Source organism: Mytilus californianus, unplaced genomic scaffold (genome assembly GCF_021869535.1).
Source record: "Mytilus californianus isolate M0D057914Y unplaced genomic scaffold, xbMytCali1.0.p SCAF_7, whole genome shotgun sequence".
Classification (NCBI taxonomy): domain Eukaryota; kingdom Metazoa; phylum Mollusca; class Bivalvia; order Mytilida; family Mytilidae; genus Mytilus; species Mytilus californianus.
This window is the reverse complement of record NW_026262723.1, coordinates 45237765-45259301: the sequence shown is the minus strand read 5'-3', so window position 1 is coordinate 45259301 and position 21537 is coordinate 45237765. Positions and strand designations below refer to the sequence as shown.

The window sequence follows — 21537 nt, the reverse complement described above, 5'->3', positions numbered from 1 at the left end:
TAGAAAAAAGGGGGTGCCGTGAAATAGATTTGTTTTTAATGTAAAACATTAGCTATCAAATGAGATAATATTTTCATTGTTTAGTAAATAGGTAACAACTTTTTGACACATCAAAAATAAAATATGAATAGAAGAAGATGCAAGGTATACATCAATAAAACACCAACCCAACATCACACAACTGAACGGCATGCATTTCGCTGTTTCTACTGTATAATATTGTCAGTTCAAATATACACCACTTTTCGCGTGCAAGGGGTGGAGTTTTGGTTATAACGGAATTATAGTGAAGTATATTAGTCAAAAACTTTGATTTTTAGCGCGTGACTTTCTTCAGCGCAGGCTTACGTAAAATAGGCGATCGCGTTACAGTGTTGTACAGTGCCATTAATCTGAGTAGATGTACATTTTATATCACAGTATAATATCGGTAACAGACGAAGCATCAGCATGATTTCATCGTATACGATTAAAACTGCTAAAGTCTGTTTTCAGTCGAAGTCAGAGTAACACTGGCATAACCGTTCCGTGAGGAAGAAAACAGTCGTAAGACGAAGTTGACATCACAATGGTACCAGATTTAACTGGAATGTGGAGAAACAATCCACTAAGTTGACGTCAATTTACAGGGAGAAGATGTGAGAAATCGGTCTACACTGCAGTATAAGAGGAAGAATCAACAGATAACACTGCCGAAGAAGCAGTTTAGGTGATAGCACCCAGACAGACTATTACAGAACAAAGACAATTGCATATTGAAAAAGGCTCTTTTTAGAGCCACACAATTATTTCAAAAAGAGTATGACTATTGTTGATATGAAAATATATAACAACGAAAGAAGGATTTTTTTTTTTTTCATTCCCTCTTCATTTACTTTTCGCTTGTTTGAATTTGTCTCCAGAAAAGTAGTAAGACTTACATAGAGCGTGCAAGGACGTTTGTGCTATTTTCCCAAAATGGTTTGTGTGTAAATTTCTTTTATTTTGCGCTTGACTTGACTACCAGAAGGTATAGAACGACTAATTCGGGGACGGTCACAAAGAACATACAAGAAAGTAGTACATATGTTAAACAAAATAGTTCCTACGCATAACTGCAGTAACTTTGTCACAAAGTACAAAAACATGGGTAATTTTGGTATCAAATGAAAGCTCAAGGTCTTGGGATTACTGTAGAACTCTTGAAGAAAGTTTCTCATGAATAATAAAATACATATATGAAATTATGATAGAGGACATATTTGCCCTGTTGCTCACATCAGAAGTACCTGTTTTTATATTAGCCAACTTCCGGGAACCAGTGCGCTCTAATATGAAAATAAAGAAATGTTAAATTTGTCAGAACAAGTCAGGATTACGTAAAGTTTTACTATGAAATGATTGCCACTTTATTTGAACTTAAGACAGAATAGCTATAAAGGCTTAAGAGTGCCTAATAGAAAGTAATGGGGCTATGAATTAGTGGATTTATTCCAGAAAACACATTTGAAGCAAGTGCGTATGTGCGTTTCAGGAGCATTCTTTCTTTCTTCGCTCAGAAAATACCAAAACAAGAAAGCAAATAAGTAGACTAGACACATTTGTAATAGCTTTACGATTTGATTTCCTGACATAATGGCTGTAATATGCATGAAATATTTGCTACAAGACTTTAAGTAGAAAACTTTCAAATGAATCCGCTATATTTGATATAAAGCAAAACTGGCAATGCTATCAGATTTATATGATAGTATATTTTTTTCAGCCATCTGCGCACACGGAAAATTAATTGATGCACGAATAAAAAGAGATGTGAGGTACTAGAATACGTCAATGAGACAGTAACCCAACTACAGAAATAACCGAAAGACATCTAGAGGGAGACGTGTAATACAACAAAAGACATGTGTCCTAACAATATGTATTATAAGTGCTGTCAGATTTATATATTTTTTCGTGGCCTCGGTGGCCGAGTGGTCTAAGTAGTCGAACTACTGTATCACTAGCCTGTCAACACCGAGGTTGTGAGTTCGAATCACGCTCGGGGCTTGTGTACTCAACTCTAATCTTTATTGACTAGGATTGTCAGTTTTCCAATCGAAGGTCGGTGATTCTCTCCAGGCACTCCGGCTTCCTCCGTCAATAAAAACTGACCGCCACGAAATAGCATAATAGTGTTGAAAGTGGCGTTAAACACCAATCAATCAATCAAATTATATATTTTTTCAGCCAGCACTGTACACGAAAAATCAAGTATGAAATAGAAGGAGAATCAGATGGGAATTATACGTCAATGGAACAGCAGCCCGACCACAGAAACGAATAAAAAAAAACATATTGATGTATACATACAGTCTTCGACAAATAAATATTCTCTAAATAAAAGGAGGGGGGGGCATGACGATATGAAATACGACCAATAACGACAAAGTTCCTTACTGACGTGGGACACAGACACGTTTACGAAAATAAAATGTATCGGGGTTAAACTAAAGTCTTTTGTTTACATCTCAACCATCCACCTTATATCTTACAACATTACAAGGAGAGAAAAGGGAAAAAGTTACATCTAAGATTTAATCCCGTCGCCTCAGTGTGCGTACGGGTTTCACTCAGTCCCAACGAGGGCTAAGTTCCCAACAGAATAGACTGTAATTACTAGACTGCGGTTAGATTAGATATTTTGCTTTGAAAACTTATATGTAAAAATTGATTCATGAAAAAGGTATAATAATACGGAATTATTTCAAAGTTTTGCAAAATTTGTCTTTGTTATCAGGAAGAAACCATGATAAAGACTCGTTTTATCATTGAGTCGTTGTTTAAATTTTTTTGGCACTATTTAATTTTAATCTGTGCAGATCACAACTTCAAAAAATACGAAAAATGCCAAAAACCCAACAAACGTATATAATACGTATATTAACGATCCAGATCTTTGCCAATACCTTCTCTGAGGAAATTTTGCAAATTGTGTACTATATAAGGGTTTCAAACCCTATACATCATATGCTAACCTCTGAAAGAAGTAGCTTGTTTTGTTTCGTATTATGCATGGAAAACCTTTTTTTGTGTTTTTTGCATTGTTTCGTGTTTTGATTTTTCTTTTAGAAAAAAGGGGGTGCCGTGAAATAGTTTTGTTTTTAATGTAAAACATTAGCTATCAAATGAGATAATATTTTCAATGTTTAGTAAATAGGTAACAACTTTTTGACACATCAAAAATAAAATATGAATAGAAGAAGATGCAAGGTATACATCAATAAAACACCAACCCAACATCACACAACTGAACGGCATGCATTTCGCTGTTTCTACTGTATAATATTGTCAGTTTAAATATATACCACTTTTCGCGTGCAAGGGGTGGAGTTTTGGTTATAACGGAATTATAGTGAAGTATATTAGTCAAAAACTTTGATTTTTAGCGCGTGACTTTCTTCAGCGCAGGCTTACGTAAAATAGGCGATCTCGTTACAGTGTTGTACAGTGCCATTAATCTGAGTAGATGTACATTTTATATCACAGTATAATATCGGCAACAGACGAAGCATCAGCATGATTTCATCGTATACGATTAAAACTGCTAAAGTCTGTTTTCAGTCGAAGTCAGAGTAACACTGGCATAACCGTTCCGTGAGGGAGAAAACAGTCGTAAGACGAAGTTGACATCACAATGGTACCAGATTTTACTGGAATGTGGAGAAACAATCCACTAAGTTGACGTCAATTTACAGGGAGAAGATGTGATAAATCGGTCTACACTGCAGTATAAGAGGAAGAATCAACAGATAACACTGCCGAAGAAGCAGTTTAAGTGATAGCACACAGACAGACTATTACAGAACAAAGACAATTGCATATTGAAAAAGGCTCTTTTTAGAGCCACACAATTATTTCAAAAAGAGTATGACTATTGTTGATATGAAAATATATAACAACGAAAGAAGGAATTTTTTTTTTTTCATTCCCTCTTCATTTACTTTTCGCTTGTTTGAATTTGTCTCCAGAAAAGTAGTAAGACTTACATAGAACGTGCAAGGACTTTTGTGCTATTTTCCCAAAATGGTTTGTGTGTAAATTCTTTTATTTTGCGCTTGATTTGACTACCAGAAGGTATAGAACGACTAATTCGGGGCCGGTCACAAAGAACATACAAGAAAGTAGTACATATATGTTAAACAAAATAGTTCCTACGCATAACTGTAGTAACTTTGTCACAAAGTACAAAAACATGGGTAATTTTGGTATCAAATGAAAGCTCAAGGTCTTGGGATTACTGTAGAACTCTTGAAGAAAATTTCTCATGTATAATAAAATACATATATGAAATTATGATAGAGGACATATTTGCCCTGTTGCTCACATCAGAAGTACCTGTTTTTATATTAGCCAACTTCCGGGAACCAGTGCGCTCTAATATGCAAATAAAGAAATGTTAAATTTGTCAGAACAAGTCAGGATTACGTATAGTTTTACTATGAAATGATTGCCACTTTATTTGAACTTAAGACAGAATAGCTATAAACTTTTTAAGGCTTAAGAGTGGCTTATAGAAAGTAGTTTTTGTTTTACTTTTGTTTTACTTTTTGATTTGCATTGTTTCGTGTTTTGATTTTTCTTTTAGAAAAAAAGGGGGTGCGGTAAAATTATACGTCAATGGAACAGCAGCCCGACGACAGAAACCGGCAAAAACAAATGCCAACAATAACAACTTGTTGGCTTTTAATGTGTTTTCTGCATTTATTTCAATTGTTCATCATCAATTTCTTTGTTTGTTGAAACGTTTCACATTTTTTCTCAACGCCGTGTTGCTTTTATAAAGAACTTTACACCCACTACTAACTGTGTATTAGAATAAGCCCCGCCAACTAACCCCATATGAAATATACACGGTCTCCACGCGGTAGCTTTTAACCAATGATATTCATAGAAATGTATAGGAGGTAAGATAAAAGCTTATACATAACACTGATAAAAAGTTTTTATAAGGACATTAATATAAGATATTGTGAAGATTTGAAATCTGGTATAAGGCAAAACGGAAATATATGAATAGAATTTAAGCCAATTTAGTCGCCTTATTTGCAGCTTTATTCCAAAGATGACTACACTTAATGTTGGGTTGAAGTAACTGTATATAAATTTGGGAATCAAACCCCAAGCTGGTAAATCATCAGAGACAAATTAGAATCAGTGAGTGAAGGAAGGTGGATGTCAAAATGAAATTTGATCAGTCATAATTTCTCCGAGTTTGTGCCACCAGAGTTTCCTTTTTTCTATTTCATATACATTTGTGTTGTACTCTTTTCGTCTTGTATAGCGGTAGTTCGATTTCGAAGACTGCCTCTGATATTAGTACTCTACATTTCTCTCCTGTAATCCCGTCATATCATCGAAACGACAACACAAACATTTGAGATTTCTAGTCCTGTCGATCTGAACTGATGGCGACAGAAGTAACAAGACATGATATCACAATACAACCATAATATATATTAAAACATTGTTGTGACGGCATTCTATTGTTGTACCCGTTCTTTATTTCAGTGTTTGGACTATCATTTACCTATAAGAAACCATTATGTTACCTTTAACTGTCCAATACTTTTAAGAATAGCCCTCCTCTTTCTTAAAAATATTGGACAGCTGAAGGTAGCATAACTGATTCTGACGGGTAAATTATAGTCCAATCACAGAAGAAAAAAAACCTATCAATTCCGCCAATTTTTTCTTCATGTGAAAAAAAAATACAACCAAAGAACAAATGACAATCACAAAAAAAAAACATTTTATTAAAGTCACCTTCCAATACAATAACTTTGTCACTCATCAAAACGGTTTCTTGAGAAAAAAATCCCTTTCAAAATGATTTTAACAGTACCAATACTTATATCACAGCCATGTTTCTCATGTTTTTTTTTTTGGGGGGGGGGGGGGGGGGGGCGTATGACATTTGCGCCGATTTTATAGATTTTCAATCTTTCATTTGCGCCGATTTGGTTGTTTGATTTGCGCCGTTTCAATAATTTCAAGTTTCATTTCTCCTTTTTTGCATTTTATTGCTGTGCTTTTTTCATGGCGTAAAGAGGTTTTATTGTCCTTTGATATTTTAAAGGATGTAAATAGATTTTTATATCATTCGATATTATATTGCGTTACTCAGTTATTTTAGTGGATGTAAACAGATTGCTTTTAACCTTAAAATTGACTTGTTTTGCTCGAAATCCTACTTCCACCTCCCCATTGTGGACGGGTAACAGTTATATGCATGTTTTAATTGATAATTCATAACACATGTATAACTGGCTAGTGGAAGAGGTTTATAATGATAAATAAAAATAGTTTTCGCCTGTAATTTACCTGTAAAACAATCGGCGCAATTGAAAGAAATAATCGGTGCAGGTGAAAGAAAAAATCGGCGCAAGTGAAATGCAGATCGGCGCAAATGCAAAACGCCGGTTTTGGGTTGTCTCCTTTAGCACTAATTCATTTGGTTGATAAAGCTCGTTATAAGTCTTATTTTTGTTGCTTTTATGTATTTCTTTTATCAAAAGATTTATCCTCGTCCGTCTTTGGTTTCAAAATTGACCTCTAGTGTTGCTACAATTAAAATGAAAAACAAACAAAGTAATGCTTCTAACGTTTGATAGATCATGCGGTAATACAAGGACCACAAACAACCTAAACCTCATCCTGTGTACACAGTCCAAATCTAGAACTTGCTTCATGAACTAGGGACTTCAATAGTTTTTATAATTTTCAATTTGGCGTTGATTTACAAGTTGTTGTTTTTTAAGTCTGATATTATTGCTTGAATATGAATATAATGCAACAATTCGCTTATGAACGACAATGAATATGGGAAGCAGAATAAAGGAAGACGTTACCGCAGGTTATCTGTTAAACAAATCAATCGTGTGTCCGATTCGCACTTTGTTTGTAGTGATCGTTTTGTGTTATAAAAGAAAATAAGAGAGTTTTTTTTACAAAAGGAAATAGAGAGACAACATTATGATTCGGTAACATTAAAAAACACACAAGGGACATCAATACACAACTAAACGAAAAAAGAGCGACACGACCATGCAGAAAAAGGAAAAAAAAACCCAGAAAAAATGGGAGATATTCAGGTGGTACCGTTTTGGTAAACAATAACAGTCTCTTGAAAATTCCGTTGAACAACAAAAGAATTTAAAATGATTGCACGTTGTTATTTCTACATTTCTTCATATTAATTTATATATTTGAAACAAAATCGACTGCGGTACACTCGATATGGTTCAATGTGAACCTGTCTTCACATGTTTTTCTTTTTTTCTCATTCACCTAGTAAGAAATAAAAACCCCAGAAGAAACAAGAAACTAATAGGAGAGGACTACATTTTGAAATATAATAAATATAAAACTTGCCATTATTAGCTACTATATATGTATCCTCTTTGTAATCCATACTGAAATCGAATATATCTGAATACACATTTGATTTTAATCCAAAGTTTGAAACAACACAATCCCGACACTGATAACGACATCACTTTCTTCGTTTTTTGCATTAAGAATATACTTTTATCATCTTTATCCATTTTGAAACACAAAACGCATGTAAAGGTATTCAAGGAAATTATTCAGAGTTGTGCTTGCGCACGCAAAAATCATGATACGCATACGCTGTGTCTTTATCTTCATGTAGCAATACATGTTGTTTACCTTCAGCTGTACTTTCTTTTTGTCTATTGTTTAAGTTGAGCTACTGTTTAAAGGGGGCAACATGTAGAATAAATTTTAATGTAAAGAAAGTTTATTCCCAAAACAATTTTCACACTTGATGAAAATAAATCTTACCAAAAGTTTGTATTTGCTTGCATTTTTTCACCTTTTTGACGTGTTAAACAATGTTTTAAGTAAGATATAAGCCTCTAACAGTCCATTCTGTAAAATGTTGAACAGGTCTGGGGCCGCTGTCCAATATTTTACAGAATGGACTATTATCGGCTTATATCCTTTACTTATATATATATATATAAGTCTAAATTGAAAATAACGTTCAAACCTATGATTGCGTTGGATAAAAACCGCAATTTTTATACGTGTGCATGCAAAACAAATTTCTTGGTAGAAGGGTCTAACTACAGCACAAACAACATTTTCCAAAAGACCAAAATTGTGAAAAAGTATATTTAAACAAAACGCATTTGACTAACAGGTCGAACAACGGATGTTCTTAAACCCTGCTGACTGCCATTGGCGATTGCCAAATAAACGGATTACAAGATGTAACAAAATGGATCTTTATTATTAATTTAATACCAACCAGAAAACAATAAACTTGCGGAAAAGATGGTATAATGCAAACATGAGGTGCAAAAATTTGTACACCATATCCGGATTTCGACAATTAATATTCATCTATAATTACTATGGCAATATGCTGCAGTTCTTGGCTATATAAATGCATTAATATATTTTTTAATTGTTTCATATCCCTTTTCTTATACTGATATGATTTAACAATATCATATCCTTTATTTCGCATGCATATTAAAAAACCAGATGTGGTATGATTGCCAATGAGAAAAACTCTCCACTAGAGACCAATCAGAGGAGGATTTCGGGGGCCTAGGGTGCCCGTCCCCTCTTATGGAGCTTCATTTACGGTTAATCCCCCCTCATTTTCAAAATCCTGGATCGGCATCTGCCAAATAACGTAGAAAATATTAAACAGCTGTAGGTCACCTTACGGCCTTTAACAATGAGCAATACCCACACCCTATAGTAAATTATAACAAGCCATGAGATTACAATAGTAAAACAATTCAAACGAAAAAACCAACGATGTACTGTTTGATCGTCATATTTAAATCCTACACTCTCTTTCTTTTACGTGTTGCATACTGTTCCAAGTAGTTCGACACTGAGGTTATTATAGTAATCGCAGTTCAACATACTAAAGTAACAAATATTAATTTAAATATATTAGTATATTGACGTGTAAACTCAGAAGACTAACTCACGAAATGAATCAGGTACAAATGATATGTTGTTCGTTTATGAGTAAAGAACCGATACACTTCGTAAAAAATAATGGAATAGAATTTCTACCTAAGATTCATACTTTACAGCAAAGAACAATACAACGTATTTAGTTTGAGACTTGAGTGTAGTGCAACCGATTTGCCATCGTTGTTCAACGTACTTGAATGACAACATACAAGACAATCGCGAACTTATTTATTTAAATTGTTGGTTCGCATCACTTTCTTTTAATGTGCAAATCGGTGGTCTCGTCCTTGTTTTGATACCTGAATTTTGCGAGTCCTCGCCCTAACGATAGCTAAACCAAGTAAGTACGTTCAAATGGAGTTTGTTCTGCTTCACAACAAGTAGGCGGCATTTGGGAGTAAGAACAGACTTGATGTCGATGAGTACGAATAATTTTTCAAGGAAGAGTTACTAGTCTTCCTGTAACCTTGTGAGCTAGCACATTAAACACCCGGTTCAGAGTGTCAGTCTCTTACAAAGCAGTGTGAATTTATATCTCTTTAACATTAATATGCCTGCATTCATCCTTACGATGTTCAGCAAGTACATCAGCTGTCGGACATGCATTGCATGTTTAGCAGTTCTTATCTATATATTATTGCAGAATAGTAATCTCATGTTCTGTATCCATTGAACAAGTTACAGCTTTAGTTGTTTTTTAACATTCATATCTCATGGACCAACTATTCTACTAACATACCACCTTTGTTTTGTGGAATACAACCAGTAGATGAATATGCAAAAAATAGTAATATTTAGAATTTACCTTATGAATAAAGTATCATAAAAAAAAATATTTATAGATGTGTCATCATTTTTTATGACTTGTCCTGATAATGCTTGATAATTTAATCTCCAGTACATAATACACTAGCCGAGACAACACGAATGCCCCGTAAACTGCTAAATTCAAAGGAAAATCCCCGGGAAAAGTACGAAATGTACACTCGAATATGTAGCTCAGCGTCAAATACTAATAATTATCAGCTCAATAACTATAGCAAAAAACTAAAATTTTAAATCTGGACAGCAGTTAGAATTAGGAAGGTCAGAATGACATACATATGTAGCACTATACGTCCATTCAACCGAAGGACGGGCCCATAAAAAAAGAAAATACAAGCATAACAAAACCATAACAAGAAAGACCGACAAAAAATGAACAAAACACTTTATAAATTTCATATGGTCAAATAACAAAGATGATTGTCCTATAATATCACAATTCAGTTTGATACATCTCTAGATTTCTAAGTTCATACTCGGTTGTCAATGTAATTATATTCGTGCGAACTCCCAGCATATAGATCCTGATAACGTTTATTTAGCTGTAAATTATTTTCCGATTCTTTTTTAGAATAGTTAGATTTTTTATCATCCATTTCTGTTGAGTATATATTATCCTTTGTTTTAGTTGATTTGTTCTTTCTTCGCCTCCCTTTTCTCCTCCTACTTCGATTTGTACATTTATGACCTGCAAATGCACAGCACTCGAAAAGCAGTTGTACAACTTCGAACATACTTAAGAAAGATAATCCAATCCAAAGGCCTACTGCACCACCTACATCTGATGCAAACTGTGCATTCTGAAATAAGAAAAAAATCTCGACCTTTTTAATATTTACGAAAATTAATTCTAACATTTGTTTCAATGTCATGTTAACCAACAGACATCTTTTGTTGAAGCAATTACAAAATACTATTTTTCTTGAGGTTTTGGTTGTTGTCGCCGTTGGAAGCATCTATCTATTGTTTAACCCCGTCAGAACAAGTGTTTAACAATTGTGACATCACAGAATTATAGACTTAAACACACGATGAGCAGGATCTTCTTACCTTTCCTGAGCACCTGCGATCACCCTGGTTTTTGGTGGGGTTCGTGTTGCTCTGTCTTTAGTTTTCCATGTTGTTTTGTGAACTGTTGTTTGTGTGGTCGTTTTTTTCTGTTTTTACCAGCGCTGTTTCAGTTTGTCGTCGACTTATAAAATTGAACGTCCCTTAGGTATCTTCTGCCTCTCTTTTTTTCATGGATCCTTAATAAATCCCAGTTATCAAGTCTTTCTTGATATAGTGCTAAACGGGTAGTTTTTTTTAATAAATTAAGAAAGGAAAATACACAAATAACTAGTCGATGCATGTATAACTTTGCAAATACTCAGAGCAAAGTTTTGACAACATGATCAGCCATTATGGTAAATTGTGAGAGTAGTATGAAAAACACTAGTCATTTTCTAAAATCACACAACTCAATACAATATTAATACAGTCGCCGTAATAAAAATTATATTTTTGGATCTTTATAGACATTTAACCCGGAACATTTTTGCGCCTGTCCAAAGTCAGAACCCCTGGCCATTGTAAGTCTTGCATGTTTTTTTTTTTTTTTATTTCGGTTCATTTATATGTTTCGGAGTTGTGACGTCCATTTCCTATGAACTAGTACACAGTTTTGTTTAGGGGCTTGCTGAAGTCCGCCTCCGGATTTTCTCGCTGTGTTGAAGACCCATTGGTGGCCTTGGGCTGTTTTCTGCTCTTTGGTCGGGTTGTTGTCTCTTTGACACATTCCCCCTTTCCATTCTCAATTTTATTTATACTGCACATTTTAAGTAAATTATGACATTTGAACATAATCATATCATAATCACCTCAATTTCCGGAGATTCTACTATCCTCTCAAAATTCAGATCTTCGTAATAAATGTTGATTTTAACATAGTTCAAACTAAAGTAAAAAGTAATAATTAAATGCTATATAATAACACACATACTTTACTCCCGGTTTTAGTTTCAAAAACTAAGAAAAGATATTCAAAAGACATTTCATTCACATTTTTATAATGGTTAAATCTGTTCATATTGTCTTCCACTGACCCTCTAAAAAGGCATGAATGCTAAAATAAAGCTTGTGTTTATTGTACGTGTTACCATTACATTGGTTTACTCTTTCTACAAGCAGAATTTGCTAATTTGAAATATAATAAAGCTTTTAAAAATTCGATGTGTAAGTATCACATCAACTGACATAATACATATAAACTCCTGAGAATTATCCTTACAACTACTATTGTGTGTTCGCTCTGCAGACATGGACCACTTTTTTCTTAATGTTTGGTATTGTTACTTTACATTTATACCACTTCACATAAATAGATCAGACCATATCTAAACACACGCAATATCTGCATGTTAGTTGTCAGGAGTCTGGACGGAATTAACAAGTACTAGATGTAGGCTTTTAATATCTAATGGGCGTTAACCCTGAAATATGAGACAATTACATCTGATTTACATAGAAGAAACAAATATTATAATTAGTTTATCTTTTCTCTTGTTTTAAAAAAAAGCAATTGGTTTTGATAAAACATGAATAGTGTCATTATCTTAAATTTTCCAGATGCAGTAACACTTTCAGAAGATGTTTCATAGGTATAGATTTGGAATGAAATCTTAATTGCCTCTGTTTTTCTGCCATCTAATTGATACCTCATCAATGTGTTTGTAAGGCAATATGAATCGCTGTATTATCTTGTCTTTTTCTGGTTTAACTGCCAAAACCTGAAATTTTTGCTGATAAATGATAACACTTCTATGTAAAGGGAAATAAAATACCACACGGAAAAAGTAAAATCACAAAAATACTGAACTCCGAGCAAAATTCAAAAAGGAAAGTCCCCAATCAAATGGCAAAATAAAAAAAAACAAACACATCAAACGAATGGATAACAACTGTCATATTCCTGACTTGGTACGGAAATGTGCATAAGGTAACTGCAGAGAGCACACAAATCTACGAACTCCGCAAAATCAAAAAAGATTTCTAGTAATAGGAAAGTGTAACTTTTCTTTCTTCCACCCATCATTTCGCTTTGAATTAAAAATATTCCGTTTTTAAAATATTTGGTTATATAAATCTTTAAACACAATGAGAGAATGGGACATAAAAAAACAGGGAAAATATTTCAGGTTTTCTTTGAGATATTTACTTAAGGAATACCTAGTCATGACAGGAACTTCAAAGAGTGACGATACAGCCTCATCTGAATATAGACATAGCTCCGTGTTGAAGGCCGTACTTTGACCTATAATGGTTTACTTTTACAAGTTGTGACTTGGATGAAGAGTTGTCTCATTGGCACTCATACCACATCTTCTTATATCTATCTATGACAGACATGAAAGATATTTTTTTATCTCTGTCTAATAATGTAAACCAAAAGTTGACATTTTTGCATGTTGCTCAAAACTTATGCCTAACCTTTTAAACGTTCAACTGATGTGTGGTATAGACTGTTAAGTGTACAGAAAATAAATTACTGCATGTTACATGGGAAAGAAGGTTTTGAGAGATTACATATCAATATATCTTAAGGGTTTTTAAGAAACATGTGTATACCTTTTCCCGTAGAGTTCAGTTTGCCCATATAAATCTGAAGCATCTTGGCATTGGTCTGGAATTCTATCACATACACCATCTTTTAAAGTAAACTGGAAAAAAATATGATGAACGATTGAAATAAATGCAGAAAACACATTAAAAGCTAACAATATATACTGTAGTATATTTTCATAAACCCATCTGTTATCATCTATCATTATTGCTGCCTTAAACGATTTTCAAAAATATTGTGAGGAGATGTTTTGCATCTTGCCTGGTTTTTTTTCCGTAATGGAAAAGAAGGGACATTCACGAACTGTTAGATTTCGATATCGCAACATCTGTACATCTGATAAAGAATAATGTTAACAAATTATTTTAAACTCTGATTCCAATAACAAACACACTGAAGTGTAAATTATCAAAGTTCTGGACTATTAAATAGGTTTTGATGATTTACAGCATTGTGTAGGATTTTATGGATTGCTAATCTAACGGACAGCTTGTAATCAATTAGATCTAATTGTGCTCCCTTGTTCACAGACTTGTTTTTCTACTCACATTGTAAAATTTATCCACAATTTATCCTACAAATATAGTTATTGTGTTCTCCAAAAGAATTTTATAAGCCCTGTTATATATAAAACCTATTGGACCTTAATGATTTGTATTCAAACATCCTTTGGTGTCTATTGATAGTTGTACATACAGATCTGCACAGAACTCGTTGTTTCTGTGGATTTCTGTATATTTGATTCATTGGGGGTTAATTAGCTAAAGATAAACTTTTGAACTTATTTTATCAAACGGAAGTATATCTATAAATCTTACATGAAGGACTACGTGGGCAAACAACACCTATAAACAACTTTCAACCAAATGAGAGGTTATGCGAGCTATAAAATAGGTATAACAGACAATTTTTCTTTAGAGAATTCCTGTACCTAGTCAGGAATATGTTGTTTTCTATTCGTTCCGTTAGTTGATATAGGCGAACGTTTGGTTCTGTCAGGTTTTATGGACATTTCCATTTTTAATTTACCTTGGAATTCCATTATTTTTGTAAATATTTTTTTTCCATTCCTGAATAACTTTTAAAATGGATTTTACTAACCATATAATCTTCAGTGGGCCAGTTTCGGTAGCTAATGGTTTTCAAAAATTGATGTTCCCTGAAAAGACAAACTACCAATGTAACTTATCTCACTCCGTTTGGAATGCATACAATTGTACTCGTATACAAAAATTCCACCTAAAGATTTTTATGCATCTTTATTAAATGGAACGTAATGTTTAGGTCATGGTGACTTACTTTCGAGGTGAAGCTATCAGTTTCAGTGAAACAGTGAAGTCACACGACTAAAAGGAAACAAATATTTAAGAACTGACGTGCAGATAAAACATTACAAATTGACCAAAACGAAAAATCTTGACCAAAGAAGAGTACAATTCATATACGTAATGGAAGGCTGTTGACACATCTTTTAATTCAATATCGTTATCAAATTTCCAGTTGTTAACTTCCTATTTCTCAGCAGTAACTCTGCTCCTTCGTATGTCGTTTAAATATTTCAGTTAATACATGCCCTTGTGCATGATCACAAATAACGGACTCGATTAACAAGGTTGTGCTCCTTAAATACATAAAAACTGCTCCACCGTCTTAATATCCTTAGGAGCGAAACGTTCACCAGCAGTGGTATAGACTCAGAAGTTGTAAATACTCATCAAAGATGCCAGGCATTTAATTTGTTACACCATAAGACCCATCAGTGGCACTCGAATTAAAACAGTCCAAATAAAAAAAAAGTTGAAGAGTATTGGAAACCAAACATAACGAAAAGTTGAGTCAAATACGACTAAGGCGATCTATGCCTTAGGGTAGTGAAACCTAATGCTTCGAATAATCTAAAATTTTATTATCAGAAAATATAACCATATCGTGGATATTTTTTGTCAACACAGGAAGTCCAGAATACTGTGCTGGCGATACCCTTGAGATCGAAACATGCGATCATTTTGACTGGAGTTATGGGTCTTAGTCTATTTTTGGAGTTATGTGATATTAACATTTTGTGAACACAACTCCTCTGAGACCATTTGACAGAAAGCTTTCATACTTAGTACTGTTGTTTGCCATCATGTGAAGTTGACCGTATAATATTGTCATTTTGATCCGAACATTTTTACGGGAGTTATGAGACTTCGACCAGTTTTTGGCATCAATATACGGCAGCCGGTACGAGCACAGAACCGTACAAATGCAGCACCGGAATACGTCTCCAGAACCATTCAAAAGTCATGCGCAGCAGTTGTTAGCTAATTACCGACAAACAATTATGACCTGAATGTACACCAATAATCACGACATATATATTGATCTACTCGGAGACATATATTATATCTGAGACTACTATAACACAGTAGTCTTAGATTATATACACTTTCAGTTTGTACAATGTCTCTGATTTAATGATAAAGTATAGAAATTAAAGACTTCATTAATTGCATGTTAGCCGGTGTTTTGGGTTCAGTATGTAAAATTTAATGTTTTGAGATGCGTCCTTAATTAGATAACTTTATATTTTATTATCTTTGTCAGTTATATATTAGAAACATCTGTTATTTACACTTCATGATCTATTGGTCCCAAGAGACATATTTCAATTTGGTTTTATGTGCTAGATAGTGTATCCTACAATAAAATATGATTATTATACAATTAGTTTCTTAATCTTTGGTTAATTTTCTTTCTAAATATTTTTGTCCGAATTTACACGTACAATTTTTCTTCGAATACACTTGTTTTCTTAAATATGGAATAGGGAGTCGGTAAGATAAACAAATTAAAACATTTATGTCACATTATACAGCTGTTATAAGGGAAAATAGCTTCTCGATAAATTTGTACGTCTATCCATTTTTGCTTAGTTTTAGCTGTATATTTAACAATTAAAATTTTTTTTCATTAACTCATTACATAACTTGAAAAATGAGTATGTGAAAACTGACAATATAGAGCATCGCAACCGCTGAATTTTCACTTCAAAAATAAGTAAAAAAATGGTTGGTCATAAGGAGGTAACAATTTTTAATAATGAAAACAATTTGGTTCTGAGAAGGTTTTGTTGAATTACCAGAAATATTAGTTGGTTCTAAGGAGGTTTCGTCCTATATTTTAAATACAGAAGTAGGTTCTTACAGGGTGTATAATTTACTGTAAATAATGATTGGATTTGACTTATATTATTAGGGAGCTACCATTTGATTTGTATGGGGGGGGGGGGGGTAGGATGAAATTTGAAGAAAGAAGGCAGGACAAGAGTTTTGAGTAAAAAAAATAGGCAGGGTGAGCAGCTTGGCAAAAAAAGGCAGGATGACAATTTATGTAAAAAATGTCAGGATAAACTAATAAAAAATCCCCCCCCCCCCCCCCCCCATAAAAATCAAATAGTAGCTCTCTAACTTTAGTTTGCCCCCAACCAAATGTTATGAAACTTATACACAATGCTTATTACCACAAAACACAGATCAAGATTGAATTTGGGTGGCGTCACTTTTACCTTTCTAGAGTTATGCCCTTTACAAATGGAAAATTGTTAAAATTTTCGTTTCCGTTCTCCAACTTAAGTTTGCCTCAACCAAATGTTATGAAACTTATACATAATGCTTATTACCACAAAACTCTGATCAAGTACGAAATTGGGTAGCGTCACTTTGACTGTTTTTGAGATCTATATACAAGCGGGCCGGGGACATCATCTGTGTCCCATAGACACATTCCCCATTCATTTTCATTGAGATCCTAAAAAAGTACAAAAGTTGGTTCTTGCAAGGTATATACAGTTGAATTTAATGTATATAATGGTTGGTACTGAGCATGGTACGTTTCGTGTCTCAAATAAACAAAATGGTTCTGAGGAGGTAACGACCTAAAGTCGATAAAAAAATCGGTTCTGACAAAGTTTTGTTGTTTTTACTGTAAATAACGATTGGTTGTGAGGAGGAACCAACCTAGAGTCTACATAGATAATTTAGTTCTGACAAGGTATTGGTGTTTGTACTGTAAATAACGGTTGGTTCTGAGAATGTACCGACCTAAAGTTTACCTAGGAAATTTAGTTCGGATAATTTATTGTTGTTTTACTGTAAATAACGGTTGGTTCTGAGGAGGTACCGTCCTATAGTCGGTACCAACATTCAGTTTACTCAGAAAATTTAGTTCTGACCAGGTATGGTTGTTTTTACTGTAAATAAAGGTTGGTTCTGAGGAGATACCGATATAAAGTTTAGTTATATAAATTCGGTTCTGACAAGGTATTGTTGTTTTTACTGTAAATAACGGTTGGTTCTGAGAAAGTATCGACATAAAGTTTACCGAGAACATTTGTTCTGAGAAGGGATTGTTGTTTTAACTGTATGATATAACGGCTGGTTCTGAGAATGTACAGTCCGACATAAAATTTACATTCAAAATTGAGTTCTGACAAGGTATGGTTGTTTTTACTCTATATAACGGCTGGTTCTGAGAATGTACAGTCAGAAAAGTTACATTTAAAATTTAATTCTGACAAGGTCATGAAGGTATGATTGTTTTTACTGTAAATAAAGTTGGTTCTGAGGAGGTACCGATATAAAGTTTAATTTCGGTTCTGACAAGGTATTGTTGCTTTACTGCAAATAACGGTTGGTTCTGAGAAAGTATCGACATAAAGTTTACCGAGAATATTTGTTCTGAGAAGGGATTGTTGTTTCAACTGTATGATATAAAGTCTGGTTCTGAGAATGTACAGTCATAAAATTTACATTCAAAATTGAGTTCTGACAAGGTATGGTTGTTTTTACTGTATATAACGGCTGGTTCTGAGAATATACAGTCATAAAAGCTACATTTAAAATTTAGTTCTGACAAGGGCATGAAGGTATGATTGTTTTTACTAAAAATAAAGGTCGGTTCTGAGGAGGTACCGACATAAAGTTTAGTTATATAAATTCGGTTCTGACAAGGTATTGTTGCTTTACTGCAAATAACGGTTGGTTCTGAGAAAGTATCGACATAAAGTTTACCGAGAACATTTGTTCAGAGAAGGGATTGTTGTTTCAACTGTATGATATAACGGCTGGTTCTGAGAATGTACAGTCATAAAATTTACATTCAAAATTGAGTTCTGACAAGATATGGTTGTTTTTACTATAAATAAAGGTTGGTTCTGAGGAGGTACTATAACATAAAGTATACATATACAATTTAGTTATGACCAGGTATTGTTGTTTTACTGTAAATTTTTATTAATAACGGTTGGTTCTGAGGAGGTACCGACAAAAAATTTAGTTTAAATAAATGAATATGACTTGTATAAACATACCGTACATGTAGCAGTGACTTTTAAGAATAACATATCTAACCCAGGCCTACCTTCCTTAATCGAGATATTTAAAATAGACCCCTCTGAGAACATACAGAATGTCATGGTTCTGACAAGGTATTTTTTTTTTTTACTGTAAATATAAAGGTTGGTTCTGATGAGGTACCAACATAAAGTTTACATAAAAAATTTAGTTCTGACCAGGTATTGTTGTTTTTACTGTGAAAAAAAGGTTGGTTCTGAAGAGGTGCCGACATAAAGTTGAATGAGAAAATTTAGTTCTGACCAGGTATTGTTGTTTTTACTGTAAAAAAACTGTTGGTTCTGGGGAGGTACCGACATTCAGTTTCCTTTAAAAATTTGGATCTGGTAAGGTATTGTTGTTTTAACTGTTAATAACGGTTGATTCTGAGGAGGTACATCCATTCAGTTTACTTTGAAAATTTGTTCTAAGAAGAGATTTTTGTTTCAACTGTATATAATGGCTGGTTCTGAGAATGTACAGCCATAAAAGTTACATTTAAAATTTGGTTCTGACAAGGTATTGATGTTTTTACTATAAAAAAAAAGGTTGGTTCTGAGGAGGTACCGACATTCACTTTACTGACAAAATTTGGTTCTGATAAGGTATTGAAGTTCTTACTGTAAATAAAGGTTGGTTCTGAGGAGGTACCGACATTCAGTTTACTTAGAAAGTTTAGTTCTGACAAGGCATGGTTGTTTTTATTGTAAAAAAAGGTTGGTTCTGGGGAGGTACCAACATAAAATTTACTTAGAAAATTTAGTTCTGACAAGGTATTGTTTTTACTGTAAATAACGAATGGTTGTCTGGAGGTACAGACATAAAAATTACTTAAAAAATTTGGTTCTGACAAGGTATTGTTGCTTTTATTGTAAATAAGATTGGTTCTGAGGTGGTACCAACATAAAGTTTACTTAGAAAATTTAGTTTTGACAAAGTATTGTTGTTTTTACTGTAAATAACGGATGGTTCTGAGGAGGTACCGACATCTAAATTACTTAGAAAAAAATTAGTTCTGACAAGGTATTGTATTTTTTTACTGTAAATAAAGGTTGGTTCTGAGGAGGTACCGACATGAAGTTTAACGAGAAAATTTGGTTCTGACAAGGTATTGTTGTTTTTACTGTAAATAACGGTTGGTTCTGAGGAGGTACCGAGATAAAGTTTACTTGTAAAATTTGTTCTGAGAAGGGATTGTTGTTTCAACTGTATATAACGGCTGGTTCTGAGAATGTACAGTTATAAAAGGAGGTACCGATAAAAAACTTACTGAAAAAATTTGGTTCTGACAAGGTATTGTTGTTTTTACTGAAAATAAACGGTTGGTTCTGAGGAGGTACCGACATAAAGTTTACTTAGAAAATTTAGTTCTGACAAGGTATTGTTGTTTTTACTGTAAATAAAGATTAGTTTGGAGGAGGTACCGACATAAAGTTTACTGAGAAAATTTAGTTCTGACAAGGTATGGTTGTTTTTACTGTAAATAAAGGTTGGTTCTGAGGAAGTTCCAACATAAGTTTACATAGAAAATTGAGTTCTGACCAGGTATTGTTGTTTTAACTGTAAATAACGGATGGTTCTGAGGAGGAACCGATAAAAAATTTACTGAAAAAATTTGGTTCTGACAAGATATTGTTGTTTTTACTGTAAATAAACGTTGGTTTTGAGGAGGTACCGACATAAAGTTTACTTAGAAAATTTAGTTCTGACAAGGTATTGTTGTTTTTACTGTAAATAAAGATTAGTTTGGAGGAGGTATCGACATAAAGTTTATTGAGAAAATTTTGTTCTGTCGAAAAGGTATTGTTGTTTTCACTGTAAAAAAAAGGTTGATTCTGAGGAGGTACCGACATTCAGTTTACTTTGAAAAATTTAGTTCTGGCAAGGTATAATTGTTATTTTACTGTATATAAAGGTTGGTTCTGAGGAGTATCGACTTAAGGTTTACTTATAATTTTTTCTGAGAAGGGATTGTTGTTTCAGCTGTATATAACGGCTGGTTCTGAGAATGTACAGTCATAAAAGCTGCATTTAAAAATTTAGTTCTGACAAGGTATGGTTTTTATCTTGAAAAAAAGGGTGGTTATGAGGAGGTACCGACATAAAATTTACTGAAAAAAATTTGTTCTGACAAGGAATTGTTGTTTTTACTGTAAATAACGGTTGGGTCTGAGGATGCACCGACATTCAGTTTACTTTGAAAATATGGTTCTGGCAAGTTATTGTTGTTTTTACTGTAAATAACGGTTGGTTCTGAGGAGGTTCCGACACTTAGTTTACTTAGAACATCAGATCTGATTAGGTATTGTTGTTTTTACTGCAAAAAAAGGTTGGCTCTGAGGAGGTACCGACATAAAGTTTACTTAAACAAAGGTTCTGACAAGGTATAAATGTTTTTACTGTAAATAAAGGTTGGTTCTGAGGAGGTACCAACATAAAATTTACTTAAGAAAATTTAGTTCTGACAAGGTCTTGTTGTTTCAACTCTATATATCGGCTGGTTCTGAGAATGCACAGTCATAAAAGTTACATTTAAAATTTGGTTTTGACAAGGCATTAATGATTTCACTGTAAATTAAGGATGGTTCTGAGGAGGTACCGACATAAACTTTACCGAGAAATATTGGTATTGACAAGGTTGTTTTCAATGAAAATAAAGGGCGGTTCTGAGGATAGACTGACATAAAGTTTACTTAGAAAATTTGATTCTGACAAGGTATCATGTTTTTTTTTACTGTAAATGAAGGTTGGTTC

At 33.5% G+C, this 21537-nt stretch overlaps 1 protein-coding gene across 2 annotated transcripts in view; it reads right to left on the bottom strand.

Moving 5' to 3' along the window:
* Positions 1 to 10175: 10175 nt before the first annotated feature.
* The window catches only part of LOC127709124 (amiloride-sensitive sodium channel subunit alpha-like), a 63844-nt gene continuing 52482 nt past the window's right edge, over positions 10176 to 21537 (bottom strand). The window contains exons 10-13 of one of the 2 annotated variants that reach the window (XM_052214476.1): positions 14510 to 14567; positions 13414 to 13505; positions 11667 to 11742; positions 10176 to 10607 (exon numbers count right to left, since the gene is read on the bottom strand). In XM_052214476.1, the coding sequence (XP_052070436.1) occupies positions 10278 to 10607; positions 11667 to 11742; positions 13414 to 13505; positions 14510 to 14567 (556 nt within the window). In that variant the 3' untranslated portion in view covers positions 10176 to 10277. Of the gene's footprint in view, positions 10608 to 11666; positions 12576 to 13413; positions 13506 to 14509; positions 14568 to 21537 lie in introns of those variants that run through there. The other variant, XM_052214478.1, reaches the window with a different exon arrangement.